The sequence below is a fragment of the Sphaerodactylus townsendi genome, linkage group LG01 (genome assembly GCF_021028975.2).
Source record: "Sphaerodactylus townsendi isolate TG3544 linkage group LG01, MPM_Stown_v2.3, whole genome shotgun sequence".
NCBI lineage: Eukaryota > Metazoa > Chordata > Lepidosauria > Squamata > Sphaerodactylidae > Sphaerodactylus > Sphaerodactylus townsendi.
In genome coordinates this window covers 6,775,641-6,796,678 of record NC_059425.1, presented here as the reverse complement: position 1 = coordinate 6,796,678, position 21,038 = coordinate 6,775,641, and the positions used below count along the sequence as shown (strand labels likewise).

The window sequence follows — 21,038 nt, the reverse complement described above, 5'->3', positions numbered from 1 at the left end:
CCTAAACATCTGGAAGAACTTCCTGATTGTCAGGACTGTCTGATAGTGGAATGCACTACCTCGGAGTATGGTGGAGTCTCCTTCTTTGGTGGTTTTTAAACAGAGGCTGGACAAACATATGTCAGGAATGCTTTGATTATGTGTTCCTGCATTGCAGGGGGTTAGACTGGATGGCCCTCGGGGGTCTCTTCCAACTCTATGATTGTATGATCTCCATAGGTCATCTGTAATCACACTTTTGACCACCAAGCTAGTGGCTGTCACTCTATAATGGGGCATGTGTCAGGGAATTCCATAACTGTTCATTCATGGAGAGAAGCTGGCAACGAAGAAATGAACCAGCGTGCCAGTTGCGAAGGCCTTGTGATATTCATGGATTTCCTAAGAATTGTCTGGCCGCTCCTGGAGTCGGGACACTGGGTTTGGCTGAGCGCCGATTGCATCTATTCTGGCTTCTTGATGCAGCCATACCTGGGGCCTTACGCACAGGCACGGAGTGTAGGTGGTATTCTATGTCACCTGCAGCCCGAACGAGGAGGTAGAAAGACAGGATTCTCCAATTGTGCAATCCGACGGCTCTCCCCGATGCCAAGTTGTAAAGCCTCGCAGAGCAACGCCCCAACAGTGTCGGCATCCTTCGGGGAAAAAAAAATAGCGAGGATGTTTCTCTTTAAAAGGAAGCCAGCTCGGGCCTCGTGATACAGGTGCTAGGCGAACGCCAGAGGTGGGAGGTTCCACATCTGTCCGAGCCCGTCCTCAAGTACAATAAGAGCCAGAAAGACTCCGACAGAACCGGGCGACTTTGGGAGACAGAACAGATAGCAAGCTCTGCAATCATGCACGGTAAGTCTTGTCCACGCACGTGTTTACGTGTTGGGGAAAAGCCGAGGAAGGAGCTACCTTAACAGCGGAAGGGTCGCCTCTTTAATTTGGGCTCGGTCGCGAGGAATGCAGCGTGCCGCTACAAGTTGCGAGGAGAGCTTTTCCATTCTGGCTGGCCAAAGAAGTCGAGGCTTCGCAAGAAGGAATAGATGAAAAGAAAGGGGCCGGGACGGTGTTCAAAACTCAGAGCAGGTTTCGTGGGAAGGGTCTCTGTGCCGCAAGGGCAAACCGATTCTGTTTGTCTCTCGCCTCGAAAACCCGGTGGAGTCAACCGTAAGTCGGCTGCGACTGGATGGCGGTTTCTACCACCAGTCTAAACCACTAAGTCCTGAGTGTGTTGTATTGCAGGGGTGGGTGAAGCTTATCACTGGTACGGTCTATCATTTTGGTTTACTTGGATGCATTTGGACTGTATCAAGGAAGCAAGGCCATTGCTTTCACATCCTGCCTGTGAGCTCCCAAAGGCACCTGGTGGGCCACTGCGAGTAGCAGAGAGCTGGACTAGATGGACTCTGGTCTGATCCAGCAGGCTCGTTCTTATGTTCTTAAGGCCCTTGCTTTCCCATCCTGCCTGTGAGCTCCCAAAGGCACCTGGTGGGCCACTGCGAGTAGCAGAGAGCTGGACTAGATGGACTCTGGTCTGATCCAGCAGGCTCGTTCTTATGTTCTTAAGGCCCTTGCTTTCCCATCCTGCCTGTGAGCTCCCAAAAGCACCTGGTGGGCCACTGCGAGTAGCAGACAGCTGGACTAGATGGACTCTGGTCTGATCCAGCAGGCTCGTTCTTATGTTTTTAAGGCCCTTGCTTTCCCATCCTGCCTGTGAGCTCCCACAGGCACCTGGTGGGCCACTGCGAGTAGCAGAGAGCTGGACTAGATGGACTCTGGTCTGATCCAGCTGGCTTGTTCTTATGTTCTTAAGACTTCACAGGGACAGCATAACTCAGTGGCATGAACGTATCCCAATCTTGCCACTTTTGTTTATGACCAAGGGGCTGTAGCTCAGGGGTGCGGCATCTGCCACTCTGAGTAGGCAATAAGTACTGACTTTTAGGGATAGAGAGAGGGATTCAGTATTAGGCAGCTGTATGTGTTTATCCAGGAACTGTTGAAAGTGTTGATGCATCAAATCTAGCTTAGGAAGATGCCTGCCACTTAGGTGCTCCACTGGAAATTGGCTGGTGGTCATCTGAGATGCCGTGACCAGTTTTCTGGCCACCTCTGATGTATTTTGAGGGACAGGTATGCTGAGAAAAGAGACCCACAGGGAGGCGGGTAGACTGATACATTAACCATTCAGTCCTGAGAAGAGTTATGTTCTCCTAATTCCTCTGACTTCAATGGGCTTTGAAGGGATTAACTCTCATTAGGGTTGCATTGTTGTAAGAAATGGGAAGGGTTTCTCAAGATGGAGTCACCTTAAAACTGCAAGGATTGTCATGCCCTTATATAAAGCCGTGGTGCGACCGCACTTGGAGTATTGTGTTCAGTTCTGGTCGCCACATCTCAAAAAGGATATTGAAGAGATAGAAAAAGTGCAGAGAAGAGCAACGAGGATGATTGAAGGATTGGAGCACCTTCCTTATGAGGAGAGGCTGCAGCGTTTGGGGCTCTTTAGTTTGGAGAGGAGACAGCCGAGGGGGGATATGATTGAAGTCTATAAAATTATGCCTGGGGTAGAAAATATTGACAGAGAGAAATTTTTCTCTCTTTCTCCCAATACTAGAACCAGGGGGCATTCATTGAAAATGCTGGGGGGAAGAATTAGGACTAATAAAAGGAAACACTTCTTCACGCAATGTGTGATTGGTGTTTGGAATATGCTGCCACAGGAAGTGGTGATGGCCACTAACCTGGATAGCTTTAAAAGGGGCTTGGACAGATTTATGGAGGAGAAGTCGATTTATGGCTACCAATCTTGATCCTCCTTGATCTGAGATTGCAAATGCCTTAGCAGACCAGGTGCTCGGGAGCAGCAGCAGCAGAAGGCCCTTGCTTTCACATCCTGCATGTGAGCTCCCAAAGGCACCTGGTGGGCCACTGCGAGTAGCAGAGAGCTGGACTAGATGGACTCTGGCCTGATCCAGCAGGCTAGTTCTTATGTTCTTATGTTCTTACAGGGTCCTGCACCAATAGAATTGTTTCTGATAGATCCTCATCTCTGCTAAGTCTCAGACGTGGTGTGTCCAAGGCTGTCGTAATATTTTGTGGGGTTAGGAGTTGTTTTGAGACTGGGGCAGAAGGAATACTCCTTAGCCCCACTTCTATATCTCTGTCACTTTTACTCTTGATTTATTGTTTTTAAACTAGGCGTTTTGAGATTTTTTTTCTAGATGATTCGTCATCTTTGGGAGGGGGGGGGGATAATTACATAGCGATACTTATACAGAAAATTTTCAAGCTTTCGGGGCATTTCACAGACACCTTCCCAATGCCCTGAAGAGTGGGTAGGTCAGTATTATTTGTACAGGTAGAAAGACTGCGACTGAAAGTCACAGGGTTGCTTTTTTGATACATTTATTATTTTTTCCTAGTTAACAAAAACATATACATGTATTGTTAACGAAATTGGATCTTAACTTTAATAATATTCTATATTTGAAGAGAAGAAGAAGAAAAGAGTTTGGATGTATATCCCCCCTTTCTCTCCAGTAGGAGACTCAAAGGGGCTTACAATCTCCTTGCCCTTCCCCCCTCACAACAAACACCCTGTGAGGTGGGTGGGGCTGAGAGAGCTCCGAGAAGCTGTGACTAGCCCAAGGTCACCCAGCTGGCATGTGTGGGAGTCTACAGGCTAATCTGAATTCCCCAGATAAGCCTCTGCAACTCAGGCGGCAGAGCTGGGAATCAAACCCGGTTCCTCCAGATCAGAGTGCACCTGCTCTTAGCCACTGCTCTTAGCCACCATGCCACTGCTCTTTGCCACTACGCCACTACCTATATTTTTCCACAATGTCTTTGGACATTTGATTCAATCTATTACATTAAAAGTTTTTTATTTTAAAAGTCAACCATAGCTATAACATAGGATCCATTTTAATTAAGAGGAATACTGGTATAACAATTTTAATATGATTTCTAAATCAGATAATATAAACCTTTCTCTGGAGAAACAGCATGGTGTAGTGGTTAAGACTGGTGGACTTTAATCTGGAGAACAAGGTTTGATTCTGCAATCTTCCACATGAGTGGCAGACTCTTATCTGGTAAACCAGGTTTGTTTTCCCACTTCTACGCATGAAGCCTGCTGGGTGACCTTGGGCCAGTCACAGTTCTCTCAGAACTCTTTCACCCCCACCTGCCTCACAAGGTGACCGTTGTGTGGGGAGAGGAAGGAAAAAGGAGTTTGTAAGAAGAGAAGAAGAAGAGTTTTGGATTTATATCCCCCCTTTCTCTCCTGCAGGAGACTCAAAGGGGCTGACAATCTCCTTGCCCTTCCCCCCTCACAACAAACACCCTGTGAGGTAGGTGGGGCTGAGAGAGCTCCGAGAAGCCGTGACTAGCCCAAGGTCACCCAGCTGGCGTGTGTGGGAGTGCACAGGCTAATCTGAATTCCCCAGATAAGCCTCCACAGCTCAGGCGGCAGAGCTGGGAATCACACCCGGTTCCTCCAGATTAGATACACGAGCTCTTAACCTCCTACGCCACTGCTGCATGGGATTGAGAAAACCGTGACTAGCTCAAGTCACCCAGCAGGCTTCATGTGGAGGAGTGGGGGAAACAAACCTGGTTCGCCAGATGAGAGTTTGCACCTCATGTAGAAGAGTGGGGAATCAAATTCGGTTCTCCAGGCTAGACTCTGCCTTTCTTAACCATTTCGCCAAGTGGGCCGAGCCCGTTAGTACAGACATTTCAGAACTGGGACATGATGCGGGAATTCATAATAAAGAAGAGAGCACCTTTAAGAATGTGCAGAAAACTGTCTCCCCTCCTTTCAGCTTTTACACAGCCTGGATTGGTTTATTATTCATTATGTATTTATTTAAAACATTTCTATGCCACCTTTCCACTCAAACAGGGTCTCTAAGGGGCTTTCCGCACTACAGAAGGGAGCTAAGGTTGACTCGGTTCCCTTCAGTGGAGGGCGATTCCAGGCTGTCCGCACAGCAACTGAGTTGGCCCCCTGGAACCGAGCTAAGTGGGCGGGATCATCTTGGTGATGGGAAACGGGAGCGTTCTTTTTTTTTACAGTTTTTACAGTTTACAGTTACATGCGCTTTCTGCCCGCCATGACTCTCCCGTTCTGCGCATGCCACAAAAGCGGCTCCTGATTGGTTGAACAGATGAGGTGTCGTTTCGATGCGTCCGCACTTCGAAGCTTCGAAGCGATATCGACCTTGTTCTGGCAGAAAAGTGTAGTTCATAACTGAGACAAGGATGTCGTAGTTCTGGGGTGGGGGGGACTGAGACAAAACAATGTTGAGCTCGGTTGCAGTGCCGATTCACTGAGGCGAACCTAGGTAGAAACCAGTACAACTCTGTCAGTGTGGAAAGCCCCCAAGAGTTATGACGGGGGAAATATTCCAAACCAGAGGAAGTGAACTTTCATTCATAACAGCTCAAGAGGAGCACACAATTGCATTTTAGCTAGCCCAATGTAAGACTCCATTGGGAAGAATGCCGAGGTGCAAACGAAGTAAATACATATTATATATTTCATATCAGTCTGAGTGTGAAGCTATGCCATGCAGTGACATAGACTGCGACCACAGCTTATCTCGGCCAAGGTGACTGAAGGCTATTTATTTATTTAGATCTTTATCTAACTCAGAGGTATACTGCTTTTGAACATGGAGGTTCCATCGAGATATCATGACTCATAGACCTCGACAGGCCTTTTTTTGGTTTGCCACCAAGTCACAGCTGACTTTGGGTTTTCAAGGCGAGAGACGTTCAGCGGTGATTTCCATTGCCTGCCTCCATGGCATGACCCCGGCATTCCTTGGAGGTCTCCCATTCGACTACTTACCAGGGCGGACACAGCTTCGCTTCCAAGATCTACAGAGCTCAGCCTAGCCAGGGTGGTGTAGTGGGTTTTTCCCCCCCATGAAAAAGGAAGTTTAATTTCATATTTTAAGATGCTAATGGAGAGTAAAGAAAATACCAAAAAAATAAACCTGAACTCCTTTTCCTGACTAGGTAAGACGAGATAGTCCATAACATCTGTTAGCAAAGCTTATTCAACTGAAGGACTTTCCTCCATAGACTTGCACAAGAAGTAGAGGGGGCAGAAGGAAAATCATCCCTTTTAACAATATGAACTATCTGAAAATATTTATGAAATACACACACACGCACGTCTATGACAGACCTCAACATGCACTGGGCATCTGTTTCTGAGGCTCATTCCGCACATGCAGAATAATGCACTTTCAAACTGCTTTTAGTGCTCTTCGAAGCTGTGCGGAATAGCAAAATCCACTTGCAAACAGTTGTGAAAGTGGTTTGAAAATGCATTATTTTGCGTGTGTGGAAGGGGCCTGAGAAATAGGACCAAGAACATTCATTTTCAGATGGCTTTTCTTACCTACCAGGTTTTATTTTAACAACAGGAATTTCTAGTGGTGTGTATTCAGATACGGCACATTACTAGGACTTCCAGGTCCAGACTCTGAGAAAGCATGTATATCTCACAAAGAAGTGAAAATTCCATCAGGTACAACTTCTCACACTATAATGACATAAGGAGACAATGGTGTAGTGGTTAAGAGCGGGTGGATTCTAATCTGGAGAACTGGGTTTGATTGCCCTTTCCTCCACCTGAGGTTTATCCGGTGAACCAGATGTGTTTCTGCACTCCTACATTCCTGCTGGGTGATCTTGGGCTAGTCACAGTTCTCTCAGAACTCTCTCAGCCCCACCTGCCTCACAAGGTGTCTGTTGCGGGAAGAGGAAGGGAAAGGAGCTTGTAAGCCACCTTCAGTCCCCTTACAGGAGAGATAGGTGGGATACTTTTGCTCTTCTTCTTCTTCTTCTTCTTCTTCTTCTTCTTCTTCTTCTTCTTCTTCTTCTTCTTCTTCTTCTTCTTCTTCTTCTTCTTCTTCTTCTTCTTCTTCTTCTTCTTCTTCTTCTTCTTCTTCTTCTTCTTCTTCTTCTTCTTCTTCTTCTTCTTCTTCTTCTTCTTCTTCTTCTTCTTCTTCTTCTTCTTCTTCAGATTTTCCTCCCCCCCTCTCCAAAAGCAATTGAATCTATTGGCCATCGCCGTATCTTGCGACAACGAAGTTCCCGCACATTAATTACAATTCACATTGAAGCCTTCCTGTTTTTTAATCGAGAGCCTCCTGCCAATCCGTTTCAACGAACCTTGCGGCTGAAGAGAATTTGAAATTAGACACCAGCCATGAGGGTTAGGAAATGTTAGCTTCAAAGAAGGGGAAGGGAACTGAGAAAGGAACTCCTGCTCCCAACGGTGTAGCAGAGAGAGAGAGAGAGAAGGAAGGGCGGGAAGGAGGCCAAGAATGGGGAAAGCCACGGGCTGAGGCTGAGAGGAAACTCGTCCTGTCTTGTTTGATCTGATTTATACCTGACGCTTGCCGAACTGGCCCTGCTGAATTACTCTGCTTTTATCCCAGTTCTCCATCGGAAAACTTTGCTCTGTGGGACAAAATGCCAATAGAGACAATCCGGAGCTAAATGGAGGCTTTATGGTAGGGGATAGGCCGAGACCCTGTGAAAAAGGCAAACTCTATGCTGGGGATCATTAGGAAAGGAGTTGATAATAAAACTGCAAAGATTGTCATGCCCTTATATAAAGCCGTGGAAGCACTGCAGAGACTTTGAGTCCTTGTGTGTTCAGTTCTGGTCGCCACATCTCAAAAAGGATATTGAGGAGATAGAAAAAGTGCAGAGAAGGGCAACAAGGATTATTGAGGGACTGGAGCACCTTCCATATGAGGAGAGGCTGCAGCGTTTGGGACTCTTTAGTTTGGAGAGGAGACGTCTGAGGGGGGATATGATTGAAGTCTATAAAATTATGCATGGGGTAGAAAATGTTGACAGAGAGAAATTTTTCTCTCTTTCTCACAATACTAGAACCAGGGGCATTCCTATTGAAAAATGCTGGGGAAGAATTAGGACTAATAAAAGGAAACACTTCTTCACGCAACGTGTGATTGGTGTTTGGAATATGCTGCCACAGGAGGTGGTGATGGCCACTAACCTGGATAGCTTTCAAAGGGGCTTGAACAGATTGATGGAGGAGAAGTCGATCTATGGCTACCAATCTTGATCCTCTTTGATCTGAGATTGCAAATGCCTTAGCAGATCAGGTGCTCGGGAGCAACAGCCGCAGAAGGCCATTGCTTTCACCTCCTGCAGGTGAGCTCCCGAAGGCACCTGGTGGGCCACTGCGAGTAGCAGAGAGCTGGACTAGATGGACTCTGGTCTGATCCAGCTGGCTTGTTCTTATGTTCTTGTGTTCTTATGTTCTTATGAGACCTGAGGTGGTCTTCACTGGTTGAGTGTGTGGGAGATCGTGGAGGATATTTCCCTTTTGAGATCACTGCAACCTCTGCCGTTGAAGCCAAACAGGCAGCATTTGGAGGAAGCACAACGGAGCTCCAGCGTGGCTCATGCTTGCAATTTTCTGGAGGTTGTTCTTCTATGTTGGAAGAGGCATCTCTCGCTCACATGCAGGACAGAATGCCTCTTTCAAGATGATGATGATGAAGAAGAGGTTGGCTTTATACCCTGCCGTTCTCTCCTGTAAGGAGACTTAAGGCGGCTTACAAACTCCTTGTCCCTTCCTCTCCCCACAACAGACACCTTGTGAGGCAGACAGGGCTGAGAGAGTTCTGAGAGAACCGTGACTAGCCCAGGGTCACCCCGCAGGCTTCGTGTAGAGGAGGAGTAGCTCCTTGTCTGGTGTGTGTGGCTTTTGTCTTGGGCTCCTTCTGCACATGCAGAATAATGCCCTTTCAAACTGCCTTCAGTGCTCTTTGAAACTGTGCGGAAGAGCAAAATCCACTTGCAAACAGTTGTGAAAGCGGTTTGAAAACGCATTATTCTGCGTGTGCGGAAAGGGCCCTTGGTCGTTCTTCTTGTCGGCACGGAGTTGGCCCCTGGGAAGAATGGATACAGGATGCAGGACTAGGCGGATCTTTAATCTGATCCGGCAAGACCGATGTTGTGTTTTGATACTCAGGGTAATTGGCATGCCATCACTTAAGTGATGTATCTGATCGGGATGTCTGTGTCTCTAAAGGCAGCGAGACCGGATTGTTGTGGTCGAGCGAGAATTTGGGAACCAGCTCCTTTGTCCTGTCACAGCGGGTGTGCGGTGCAACCGCCTACACTTTCTTGCACAGTCCCCGTCTATGACGCACCAACTAGCAATCTGGAGGCACCTACAGGACCCCCACCACCCAACTTGGGTGGCATCTTGAGCCTCTGTGAGGACCAGCCCTCTCCTGAGGGCAAGGGATGGAATTCCTTCATCAGGGCGAGGTCGGTCCTGGGATGATGAGATGGGAATTGTTTCTTCAGGGACATCAGAGAGGCATTTAGGATTACGATACTCTGTGGGATGGAATGTATCTCTGAGGTGGTAGGCCAGGAAACAACAGAGGGGTGGCCATGATTAATGTTTGGAGCTCTGCCCGAGATTATTGACATCTGCTTTGAAGGAGGATTTAGATAAATGCAGGCTCCATCAATCGCTATTAACTCTGACAGCTAAATGGAGCCTCCATATGCCCGGGATGTCTATCTATTGAAAAGCACAAATGGGTGATAGACCATGAAGAACGGTCATCTTGGGAGTCGTTTCGTCGGCTGCCGTTGGAAACAGGATGACGGCGCGGACTAGATGGATATTTACCGTTTGATGGTCTTAGATTCTATGACCTGTTCAGCTAACGTCAACAATGTGCAGAAGTTTCTTTATCTTTTGGTTTTGACAGTTATGAGGAGGAAAAGAAAATGTGTGCGGGACTCAAGCATCGGCAAATCCTGCCTTGTTCTACCCCCCCATTCCAACTTCTGAATTTTCACTAGGTGGTTTCATAAGCCCTCTGGTCACACAGTCTTAAGAACTGGAAACTTGATGTCTGAAAAGAAAAATGTAGACTCACAGGTTGCTTTAATTTCTGAGTCCACCATCTGAAATGATAAAACGCACAAACTCCCAGCCCTTTATTTATAGAACATTCCCCTATACCAGTGGTGGCGAACCTTTGGCACTCCAGATGTTATGGACTACAATTCCCATCAGCCCCTGCCAGCATGGCCAAATGTAGTCCATAACATCTGGAGTGCCAAAGGTTTGTTTGTTTGTTTGTTTGTTTATTTATTTATTGTATTTGTATACCGCCCTCCCCGAAGGCTCAGGGCGGTTTCCAACAAAATAAAAAGTTAAAACATTGCACTGTACAATAAAAACAACTGAAGAGTGTCCCCCATTCTACCCGAACAGTGTTTTCAGACTTGGGACCCTGTGCTACATTTTGCAAAAGAAACAACCAGCTGGCTATTTCAGCCCAGTAGGTTCGTTTGTCCTGTGTTTCTTCCATAGGTTCACGGATCATATTTCCATCAGCTTCTTCGCCACCATGACCAATTGGCCATGGTGGCAGGGGCTGATGGGAATTGTAGTCCGTGAACATCTGGAGAGCCGCAGGTTGCAGACCCCTGGTCTAAAGCAACTCTGTTGTCGAAATGGCATTTTCGGGAGCTGTCGCCGATGCAGGCTGAGATAAGTCCACCCATTCTGGTGGCGAGCTGCCATTTTGTCCCGGAGGCCTGGCAGAAGGCTGCGGCTGCTCCTTGTTTTCCCAGACGATCCCCACGCCTTGTCCCCGTTCGCAGGGTGGAACCCCTGCCAGGAAAAGGGAGGGTTTTGGTGCGACACGTCTTTGTTATCGCACCGGTGCCAACAAGTTGCTGTGTGGCAAGAGGTAGGGGATGGCCTGTAATTGCCGCCTTCTCTCTGGCGCCCTGCCACCGCCTCCTCCTCTGCCTTCTCCGATTGGCTGGGAGGGAGCCGCATTCCATTCTGATGAACGCCTGGCGACAGGTTCGCCCGATTCCTACCTCGCAGGGGCCAGGCGGAGCACCTGCCAATGAAATAATTACTGATAATTATTTGGGGCTCAGTGGAAGGTTGGTCCTGCTAGAAAGGGCTGGGAAGGCGGGCTGGGAAGGATAGCAGCAGGCCCTCAGCAAAAAGGCTGGGGTACGTATCGGGTGACCATCGGTAGAAAAAGAGGCAATTGAATTAGGTTGGAATTAAACGCAAGGTTTTGAAGAACTCCTTATCCTACAATGCTTGTGTGTTGAACACAATTTGGGAGGTGAGAGGTTATGGGGTAAAGCAGGAGCCGGGAGGATCTTGAATGGGTGACATGACCTTATTCTTCAGGGGAAGAATAACAATACTAGAACCAGGGGGCATTCATTGAAAATGCTGGGGGGCGGGGGGGGGGGAAATTAGGACTAATAAAAGGAAACACTTCTTCACGCAGCGCGTGATTGGTGTTTGGAATAGGCTGCCACAGGAGGTGGTGATGGCCACTAACCTGGATAGCTTTACAAAGGGCTTGGACAGATTTATGGAGGAGAAGTCGATCTATGGCTCCCAATCTTGATCCTCCTTGATCTGAGATTGCAAATGCCTTAGCAGACCAGGTGCTCGGGAGCAGCAGCAGCAGAAGGTCATTGCTTTCACATCCTGCACGTGAGCTCCCATAGGCAGCTGGTGGGCCACTGCGAGTAGCAGAATGCTGGACTAGATGGACTCTGGTCTGATCCAGCAGGCTAGTTCTTATGTTCTTATGGGAACTGATCCACACTCATTTTAGGAGTGCTCCGGCCTCTTGTAGAAGCTGGCAACCCTACTATAAACCACATCACCCTACTGAGAATTGCTTTGGTTTTACTATGTCACATGTAAAAAGAAAGCACAGGGGAAGTAATATCACAGTGCTACGCTCTGGGCCAGAACTATGCTAGAGTTCTGAACACTCCCTAGGCAAATGCCGGGAGATTTGGGAATGATGACTTGGGAGGGTGGAGTTTGGAGAGGATGTGATGTCAGTTCTAGCTGATCTGCTAGGAATCCCCCCTGATTTCCATAGTAAAAACCATAGAGAGTGTGGAAACTCCTCAAGTGTAGGTACAGAAGCCATTTCAGCCCCCTTCTGCTTCTTATTTTCTTGGGACTAAGGAATTTCTTGGCAATTGGAAAGTCTAAGCTACGGGCATAGATTGAAATGTACATGCAGACACCTGCACCTATAATCTCTTCGTGCATACACTCTTTGTATATCTTCCACTGAATGTGTGTATGTTGAGGCAGAGCTTGCAGACTAGGATCTGGAAGACCCAGGCTCTGTCATGGAAGCCGGACAGGTGACTTTGGGCCAGTCATGCATTTTCACGGCTGACCTCACAGGGTTGTCGTGAGGATAAAATGGAGAGAAGGAGAATGACGTCAACTGCTCTGGGGAAATAAATGCAGCAAATAAATAAAACCAAATAACCAAACATGTTCAAGAGAAAAGGTTGCCTCTGTTCACATATTTACCTTTTGGAGACTCTGAAGAAAATGTTGAACTCTGATGAACGTAAAGGCCAATGACATTCAATGTTCACACGGCCTCCCCCTAAAGGCAGAAAACAGAGACCAGACAGGCATAATAATTTGTCCTTTTACCGCTGTGCTATAGAGAGTGTCTTAACCTACTGCATCTGTGTATGGTTCTCCAGTTGCACAGTGGCAGATAGGAAGGCGCTCCAAAGGGTGATCACTACAGCACAGAGGATTATCGGCTGCCCTCTCCCCTCCTTGGAAGAACTCTATAATTCCCGAAGCCTAAAAAAAGCCCAAAATATTCTGAGAGACACGTCTCATCCAGCACACTCTCTTTTTGAACTGTTACCATCCGGCAGACGATACAGGTCTATCAAAACTAGGACAAAGAGGCTTAGAGACAGCTTCTACTCTAGAGCTGTGGCTATGCTAAACTCCGCGGCTTCGTGTTGATGTGTTTGGGGCTGTGTAGGGATGGGTGGAGGAAGGGGAAAGTGAGGATGGGGTATGAGTCTGAAATTGTGTGCATTGAGGAATGCTGCTGTAAATTTTGTTGGGCGTGCACAATGACAATAAAAATGCTTATGCTTATGCTTATGCTTGTGTTAGGGACAAGAATGAGAAATTACAGACCATCCCTGCTAAGTAGGAGCAAGTTGACTCCCATTGCTTTGATCTCCCTGTTCTCTCCCCACCCTCTGGTCAGTGCTGGGAGGTTGCTCCGGCACCCCCTGTTCTCGGCCCTCTGCGATTCAGAGCTCTGCCCCGTGTCGAGGCTGTGGTGCTTCAGTCCTGCGACATATTTGTGGAAAGGCGTGGGGACTCGAGCTGACGGGTATGAATGATGGAGCTCTCCGGGTAATCCAGGCCAATTTTGAACCATCTTCTTAAATGAGGTTGTAATCCATGTGCGCTCCCAGCGGTTGAATTTCTGAGCTCAACCTCCATTGGCTTGGCTCAGAGAATCCCATCATGCCCTGCACTTTCTCTGCCTCCAGGGACACCAAGAGACCGAGCCAATCCTCCTCTGTCGAAAGGCAGTCGTAGGTTTAGACAGTGCCGCATAGTGGTTAGAGGTGCTTGACTATGACAAATGAGTTCAGAATCTGCACTCAGCTGTGAAGCTCTCAGGGTGACCTCAGGCTGTCTTTTCTCCCTTGGTAGTAGGGTTTTGAAGCTGAAAAGCTTCAAAAGAAGAACATTAAACGACAACTTCAATGTGTGAGGACAGTCCTAGGACTTCATTAGAATATCCTGATTTGGGAAACACTTAAATTAAAATTGCTTTTTTTTCCATTGGGCACTCGGTTGCAGAGAAAGGGTATTTATGCACTTGTAGGTCTTTTTTGGATTGAGCAGAAGTTCTCTTCGGATCGGATTCTCGGTTACGCACACCTTTCCCTCCCCTTCAAAAGCGACTGCGCTCTCAGATCAGAGAATCTCAACAGTTTCCGAAAGCTTGCAGAGAAATAAAAGGGAATTAGTATGCTTTTTATTTTCTCTGGGTTTTCCTATTCCTCCCGCCTTCCCTCACTGTCCCGCCTTCTTCCACCGTCCAGGTCAGCCTTGCAGACCAATTGAAAGGACTTCCTTAAAAAAAAAATAATGACTTGAACACTTGAAATTGACAGGACTTGAAAAAAAAATGGAACACTTGAAATGGACAGACGTTGCCCTCTCAAAAGGCAGCAAGCAGCCTCCCAAGAGGAAAGACTAAGGAATCTCCCTAGGAGGGGGGGTTATACAGAAAGACCAAGGAAACAGCGGGTGGGCAAAATGGCAGCTCTTTTGGGGACAGTTAGCAGCAGGCAGGTTCCTGTTTGAACAAAAAATGTGGGAAAACCTGTCATATCCACTCTGAAGATGCCAGCCACAGATGCAGGCGAAACGTCAGGAGAGAATGCTGCTAGAACACGGCCATACAGCCCGGAAAACCACACAGCACCCCAGTGATTCCGGCCGTGAAAGCCTTCGACAATACATTTTCAGAACAGTTTGCAAGTGGATTTTGCTATTCCGCACAGTAAAATCCATCTGCAAAGTGGATTGGAAGTGCACTATTCTGCAAGTGCGGAAGGGGCCTAAGTGTACAAAAGTGGGGCCAAATAAATAAAGTGGGGCCAAATAAATAGAGGAAGGAAGACTATCTTTCACAGTAAGTAAGGAACAGTTCCCCAAACGAAAAAACAAGCCGCAAGTCTACCTCACAGGTAGACTGCGCTGAGCTCTGTGGAGGAAGGCTCAGCTGCATGAAAATATATCTCATCTCTGGGTAAACAGATGCAACCAGGCCTCTCCTTCTCTCTCCCGTGAGGTTTTTGGTGTGGGAATTGTGATCCCTGCTTTGTGGGTGTGTCTGCAAATGCCTGAAAATAGCCTGGAGCCATAGTCGTAGGAACCCCCCCCCCCCCAGGTTATTATAAAACCAGGAGCAAGGCTGGTCCCAATTTTTCTTGTAGGAGAACCGTAAAAACAGCCTTTCTGTTTGCCCACAATGCAAATAAACAAGCAATTCCCGACAGCAACGGCTCGATGTGAAGCTATGCAAACCGAGCTAATGCGTAAAGGTTTTATGATCCCTCATAATGCATTTGTGTTTTGCGGGTCACGAGGTGGGTTTTGCAAGGAACTAAGGAGAGTTCTGACGCAGCCCAACTACTAGAAATCTTACCCTACCACCTCTCCGGTTTCTCAGATTTGAGCAGGCGTTGCTGTTTTTACACCTACAAAAACGAAAAACGTACCGTTATTGGGGGAAAAGGTTTCTATTTTGGAAGCTTTAACTGCTGCAGAAATAGATGAGCTCTGGTTGCTCGCTTCGTTTTTGAGGTGTTATGGAACGTTCATGAACATTCCAACTTCTTGGCTGAGGCACAAGGTAGAGCTGTGTGTATTTCAACAGAGAAGGGAGCCAGCACCATAATCAAGGAGTTGCTGTGGAGGTATGAATGGCGTATGTGTTCCTTTGTTTATTACCATGACATTTTACCCTGCCTTTCCCTTTAAAAATGGTTGACAGAGATGCAACACATCAGAAAAACCAGAACAATAAAAACAACAGTGTATAAATGTACTGGAAGGGGAAAGGGAGAACATGAATGAAAGAATAAAGAAAAACGGGCACAATGGTTGTGTAGGAACGCTGGTAATGCCCTCAGGCTCATTAAAACCTCTGCCTTTCAGCCCCGCCACTTATGGAAACAACAAGGCTGACCTACTTTACAAGGGTGTTGTTAGGCTTACACCAAGACAACGTTTGTGAAAATCTTACAGTTCTCTAAAGCATGTGTTCAATATTATGTGCTTTCTCCTTCATGCATGACCTGATGGTGGATTTCCACCTGCACATTGGAAAGCCGAGGTGCATGGATGTGCATCGGCTAAGAGGGATGCTGATTTGAGACTCACCTCCATTCTTCTTGCAGGTTCAAAGGGAGGACAGGTAATGATCGGCGACCCCTCCGAGCTGGAATGGGCTGTCCAGACACTGGTGAAGAATTATGACAAATACGCCAGCAAAGGCGGCTGCTGCTGCTGTTGCAAAAGGCAGCGCGGAATCACCAAGGGGGGCTTCCGGAAGATGTTGACCCATGAGCTCAACCACATGCTGACGGTGAGAGGATAACGGGTGGGCTTCTCGGGCAGCTGAGATGGCGGAGGGCTCCGAGGGCAGCGAGTACAATTCCTGACATAATTCTTGCCTATGGTTTTCCAGGCATCCAGAAAGCTGCCAGAATTGAGCATGCCCATCACGAGGCAATCCTCATCTTCCAGGGAACATTGCAATCCTTTTTATGTCCGCTTTTGGCCGGACAGTCCCTCTTTTAACCAATTTGTCCCGCGTCCCGCGGGGTTTTTTAAATGTCCCGATTTTTGGAAGGCTGCCGCACTGCCTTCGGGGGCACTCCCGGGAAAAGGGAAGCGCCCCAGAAGGCAGTGCGCTCCTACGGCCGTGTGCACACGCGTCCCGCTTTAAAAAGGTGAAAATCTGGTCACCTTAAGGAAAGCGGGGAGGGGGGGGGGGAGAACGTGCTGATATTCACTAAGCCCCCTTCCACTCATGCAGAATAATGCACTTTCAATCCACTTTCACAATTGCTTCAAAGTGGATTTTGCTATTCCGCACAGTAAAATCCAGCTGCAAAATGCACTGAAAGTGGATTGAAAGTGGGTTATTCTGTATGTGCAGAAGGGGCACTATTAAGCCACTATTAAGGGGGGGGGAGATGCAGAACAGTCCATCCTGTTGACCAATAGTTCAGTGCCATGTGCGACAAGGCAGTTATAAGTTTGCCAAAAAAGAAAAGAAAGAGGAGAGGTGGCAAAGAACGGGAAGAGATGGAAAATGATATAGACTTTTGTAGAAAGGTTCAGTACCAAGTGAAATAGAAAGAGAGACAGTGATTTTAGATTTGCCAAGAAGGTACTGGCCCCTTCTGCAAGCACAGAATAATGCACTTTCAATCCACTTTGCAGCTGGATTTTACTGTGTGGAATAGCATAATCCACTTGCAAACAATTGTGAAAGTGGATTGAAAGTGCATTATTCTGCATGTGTGGAAGGAGCCACTGTGAAGAAGAAAAGTAGCACCGTGGTATGATTAAGTCAGCTACAAAGACTGGGGAAATGGGTGGAACTGCATAGATTGTCTTTGGAGAAGTAGCTCAGTGCAACACATCACAGCAAACCAGTCAGTTATCACTCATTCACAAAGAAAGTAGGGAGAGGATGTTGTTCAACATGTTTCATAATAAAAACCACTTTCAAAGAACAGGGGAAAATGCACAATAGTCTACTCCTTTTGCTGTCTTGATGAGAAACAATTAGACACCAGGACTGAAATAGCTAGCCAATCAGTGTTTATGGTGGAAAGCAAGCAGGAGAAACAGGCTAATGCAATGCGAAATAGCAAGCCAGCCAGCGTTTATTGTGGAAAGCAAGCAGAAGCAACAGGCTAATGCAAAGTGAAATAGCAAGCCAGTCAGCCTTTATGGTGGAAAGCAAGAAGTAACAGGCTAATACAAGGTGCAATAGCATTTATGATGGTGAGCAAGAAGTAACAGGGTAATGCAAAGTGAAATAGCAAGCCAGTTATCATTTATGGTGGACAGCAAGCAGACAGTAACAGGCTAATACAATGTGCAATAGCAAACCAGTCTGCCTTTGTGGTGGAAAGCAAGAAGTAACATGCTAATACAAGGTGCAATAGCAAGCCAGTCAGCATTTATGGTGGAAAGCAAGAAGTTACAGGCTAATACAAGGTGCAATAGCAAGCCAGTCTGCCTTTGTGGTGGAAAGCAAGAAGTAACAGGCTAATACAATGTGCAATAGCAAGCCAGTCAGCATTTATGGTGGAAAGCAAGAAGTTACAGGCTAATACAAGGTGCAATAGCAAGCCAGTCTGCCTTTATGGTGGAAAGCAAGCAGAAAGTAACAGGCGAATGCAATGTGAAATAGAAAGCCAGTTAACACTTTGGTCAGGGGATGATGCTCTGTATGAAATAGAACAGTTTTTATGTTCAGAAATAAGGAGGAAGGTTTCTCACCTTCCTAGGACAGGTGATTTTTGTCTTGCTTCTCATCAGCCTCTCCCCCTACACTTTCCGCCCTCAGGATACCAAGAATAAACAAGCGGCCAACAAACTGATCTGTGACCTGGACGAGAACCACGACGGCATGATCAGTTTCGACGAGTACTGGACCTTGATCGGCGGCATAGCCAGCCCAATCTCGTGCCTGATCCGACAGCAGGAAGAGAGCGTGAAGTTCACAAAGTAGAAAGCCAATGGGAGCAAAGATGTCAGCTGCCCCGCCTCCTGACGACTGCCGTATCTCCAGTTCCCCCTGCTGGGTGGGTTGTGCGTGACATGAACCATCCATAGGTCTTTGAGATTTCTCCTCTTCTTGGTGTGACACTGAAGCCCGAAAGGACTGGGGACGTGGATCTATCTGTTTCAAACCCATCTGACCCTGTTGGACATCTGTACGGGATACTGTATCTGGAAGTGGGCGGTGGTGGTTCAGCATGCGTTGTATTCAAACTGTGAATGCGGTTGCAATAAAATCTGGAGTCTGAATATCAGAGCCTCATGTATGCATGTTCATTCTTGGTCCTCCTGTTCAACCTTTCTCCCTGCCTCCGCTGATGAAAGGACAACATCTAATCCAGCATTATGGCCAGATATACTGGGAAGCCCAGAAGTTAAGCACAAGGGGAAGTTCCATGGATCAATCATAAGCCCTTTCCACACAAATCTCTTAATTTTTTTTGTAAAATGTTAGTAAAAAAAAATTCAGCCACCCCCCTTTTGTTCACACTCACCCACTTGAAATGATTCCTGGTTGCCATTTATTTATTTATTATTAGTTTTATATACCGCCCTCCCCCTGAGGGCTCAGGGCGGTTCACAACAGGTTAAAACATACATTAAAACATAATTTAAATACCAATTACATAAAAACAGAACCCATTAAAAATGTGGACGGCGTCTGGCTACCCCCTCCCCCCCTTGTGCCCACGGGAGGCCAGATGACACGGTAGATGTATTTTTAACCAGGCTGGTCAAACGCCTGGTGGGACAGGTCCGTCTTGCAGGTCCTGTGGAAACTCTGTAAGTCCCGCAGGGCCCTGATCTCCCTAGGGAGCCTGTTCCACCAGGTAGGGCTGAAAAGGCCCTGTCCCTCATCGAGGCCAGCCTGATCATTTTTGGGCCAGGGATCATGAGTAGGTCTTCCTCCGAGGAGCGGAGGGGCCTACCGGGGCAATATGGGGAGAGGCGGTCCCTCAGGTATGCAGGTCCGAGACTGCGAACGGCTTTGAAGGTCAAAACCAACACTTTAAACATAATCCGGAACTCAATCAGTTTTGGACCTTAAGCCAATAAACAGACTCTGGATTAGTAGCATTCATTGAAAGGCTGAAAGTACCTAGCTTGAGAAAAAACAGTTCTGCTCGACCTGGCTTTCCCGGACTCCTCTATCTTTGTCCAATTCCCCCCGCCAGATTTCCCAGAGAGTGTGAAAAGTAGTTGATTGAGACTGAGGCACCTCCAAGGCTACAATAGGGATAGAAACAGCCAGGGCTGGAGCGAGGGAGAATTGTGCCGAAGAGGAAGTTCCGGGAAGCAGAGAAGCATGGGAAACCTAGTCAATAGATTGTACAGCAACTGAAGACGCTTTCGAAATGTCTCAGCCAAAGAATTGATTTCAAAGGGGATTTGTTTGAAACATTTTGAGGCTGGATATAAACTGTTTTTGGATAGAAACAATGGGAACTCCACGGAGGAAACATTTTATTTCCTGCCTCAAAACGTTTTAAATGAATTGTGCTGAAAAGCCCATAGCCAAGAACTGTCATTGGGCCTCTAAAACACCATTGCCAACAAGACCCATCATCACCAAATCTTGTGGCAGTGAATTCCTCAAGTTAATTATTCACGGTGAGAGGAAGGGCAGGGGCCAGTGGTGGGATTCAGCAGGTTCGCGCCACTTCAGCGGAACCAGTTGTTAATGGAGACTCGAAGGAGGAGGAGGAGGAGGAGGAGGAGGAGGAGTAAGAGTAGTTTGGATTTATATCCCCCCTTTCTCTCCTGCAAGGAGACTCAAAGGGGTTTACAATCTCCTTTCCCTTCCCTCCGCAAAACAAACACTCTGTGAGGTGGGAGGGGCTGAGAGAGCTCTGAAGAACCGTGACTAGCCCAAGGTCACCCAGCTGGCACATGTTGGAGTGCACAAGCTAATCTGGTTCACCAGATAAGCCTCCACAGCTCAAGTGGCAGACTGGGGAATCAACCCCAGTTCCCCAGATTAGAGTGCACCTGCTCTTAACCACTACACCACAAAGGTCCCAGACTCAATCCTCAGCATCTCCAGTTAAATAGGTCCAGGCAGTAGATGATGAGAAAGGCCTCTTCCTGGGACCCGAGAGAGCTCCTGCCAGTCAGAGTAGAACTGGCCTTGATGGACTGAAGGTCAGACTCAACATACAGCAGCTTCATGTGTGCTTATGTGCGTATTTTATCAGGTCCGTCTTGAGTCTATCGCAAAACATTTATTGGCAGGTTGACCTTGAGCTTCATAATTTATTTGCTTCATTTATATCCCATCGTCTTTTTTTTTCCAGTGAGGAACCCTATGTAGCTTACATCATCCCCGTCCTTTCCATTTCATCCTCACAACGACCCTATGAGGTAGGTTAGGCTGAGAAAGTGTGACTGGCTCCAGGTCACCCAGCAACTTCCATGACTGTTGTGGCATTTGAAATTGGGTCTTCTAGATCCTAATCCAACAGTCTAACCACCACCACCACACACTGGAGGCAGGCAATCCATTTTCTCTACTGCATTATCAGGAGATGGGCAAGTTGCCTTCAGTTCTCCTCGTGAATTCCTACCCTGGCTCAACCATCACATAATGATATGATCGCTGCCCCAAGCCACCACTGGTAAAAGTGGCCTAGCAGTGGTGGGATCCAAAAATTTTAGTAACAGGTTCCCATGGTGGTGGTATTCAAACTGTGGCGTAGCGCCAATGGGGCATGGCAGGGCACGACAGGGGCGTGGCCGGGCATTCCTGGGGCGGGGCATTCCTGGGCGGGGCTGTGGCAAGGACGCAGCTGCTGCGCTGGTCCTT

The 21,038-nt window shown here is 47.4% G+C and overlaps 1 protein-coding gene across 1 annotated transcript; it reads left to right on the top strand.

The window, feature by feature from the left end:
* Window positions 1–690: 690 nt before the first annotated feature.
* On the top strand, window positions 691–18,489 carry S100A16 (S100 calcium binding protein A16). Its single transcript, XM_048510021.1, has 3 exons — window positions 691–843; window positions 15,832–16,019; window positions 18,021–18,489. Exons 1-3 carry the CDS (start codon window positions 837–839, stop codon window positions 18,183–18,185), a joined length of 360 nt encoding a protein of 119 aa, XP_048365978.1. The 5' UTR covers window positions 691–836; the 3' UTR covers window positions 18,186–18,489.
* The last annotated feature ends 2,549 nt before the right edge of the window (window positions 18,490–21,038 follow it).

What these genes read in the sequence shown, in the direction of transcription:
- S100A16 (XM_048510021.1), top strand. An exon ending in AGCTCAACCACATGCTGACG is followed by an intron (nt 16,020 to 18,020) that starts GTGAGAGGATAA and finishes TTCCGCCCTCAG; the next exon opens with GATACCAAGAATAAACAAGC.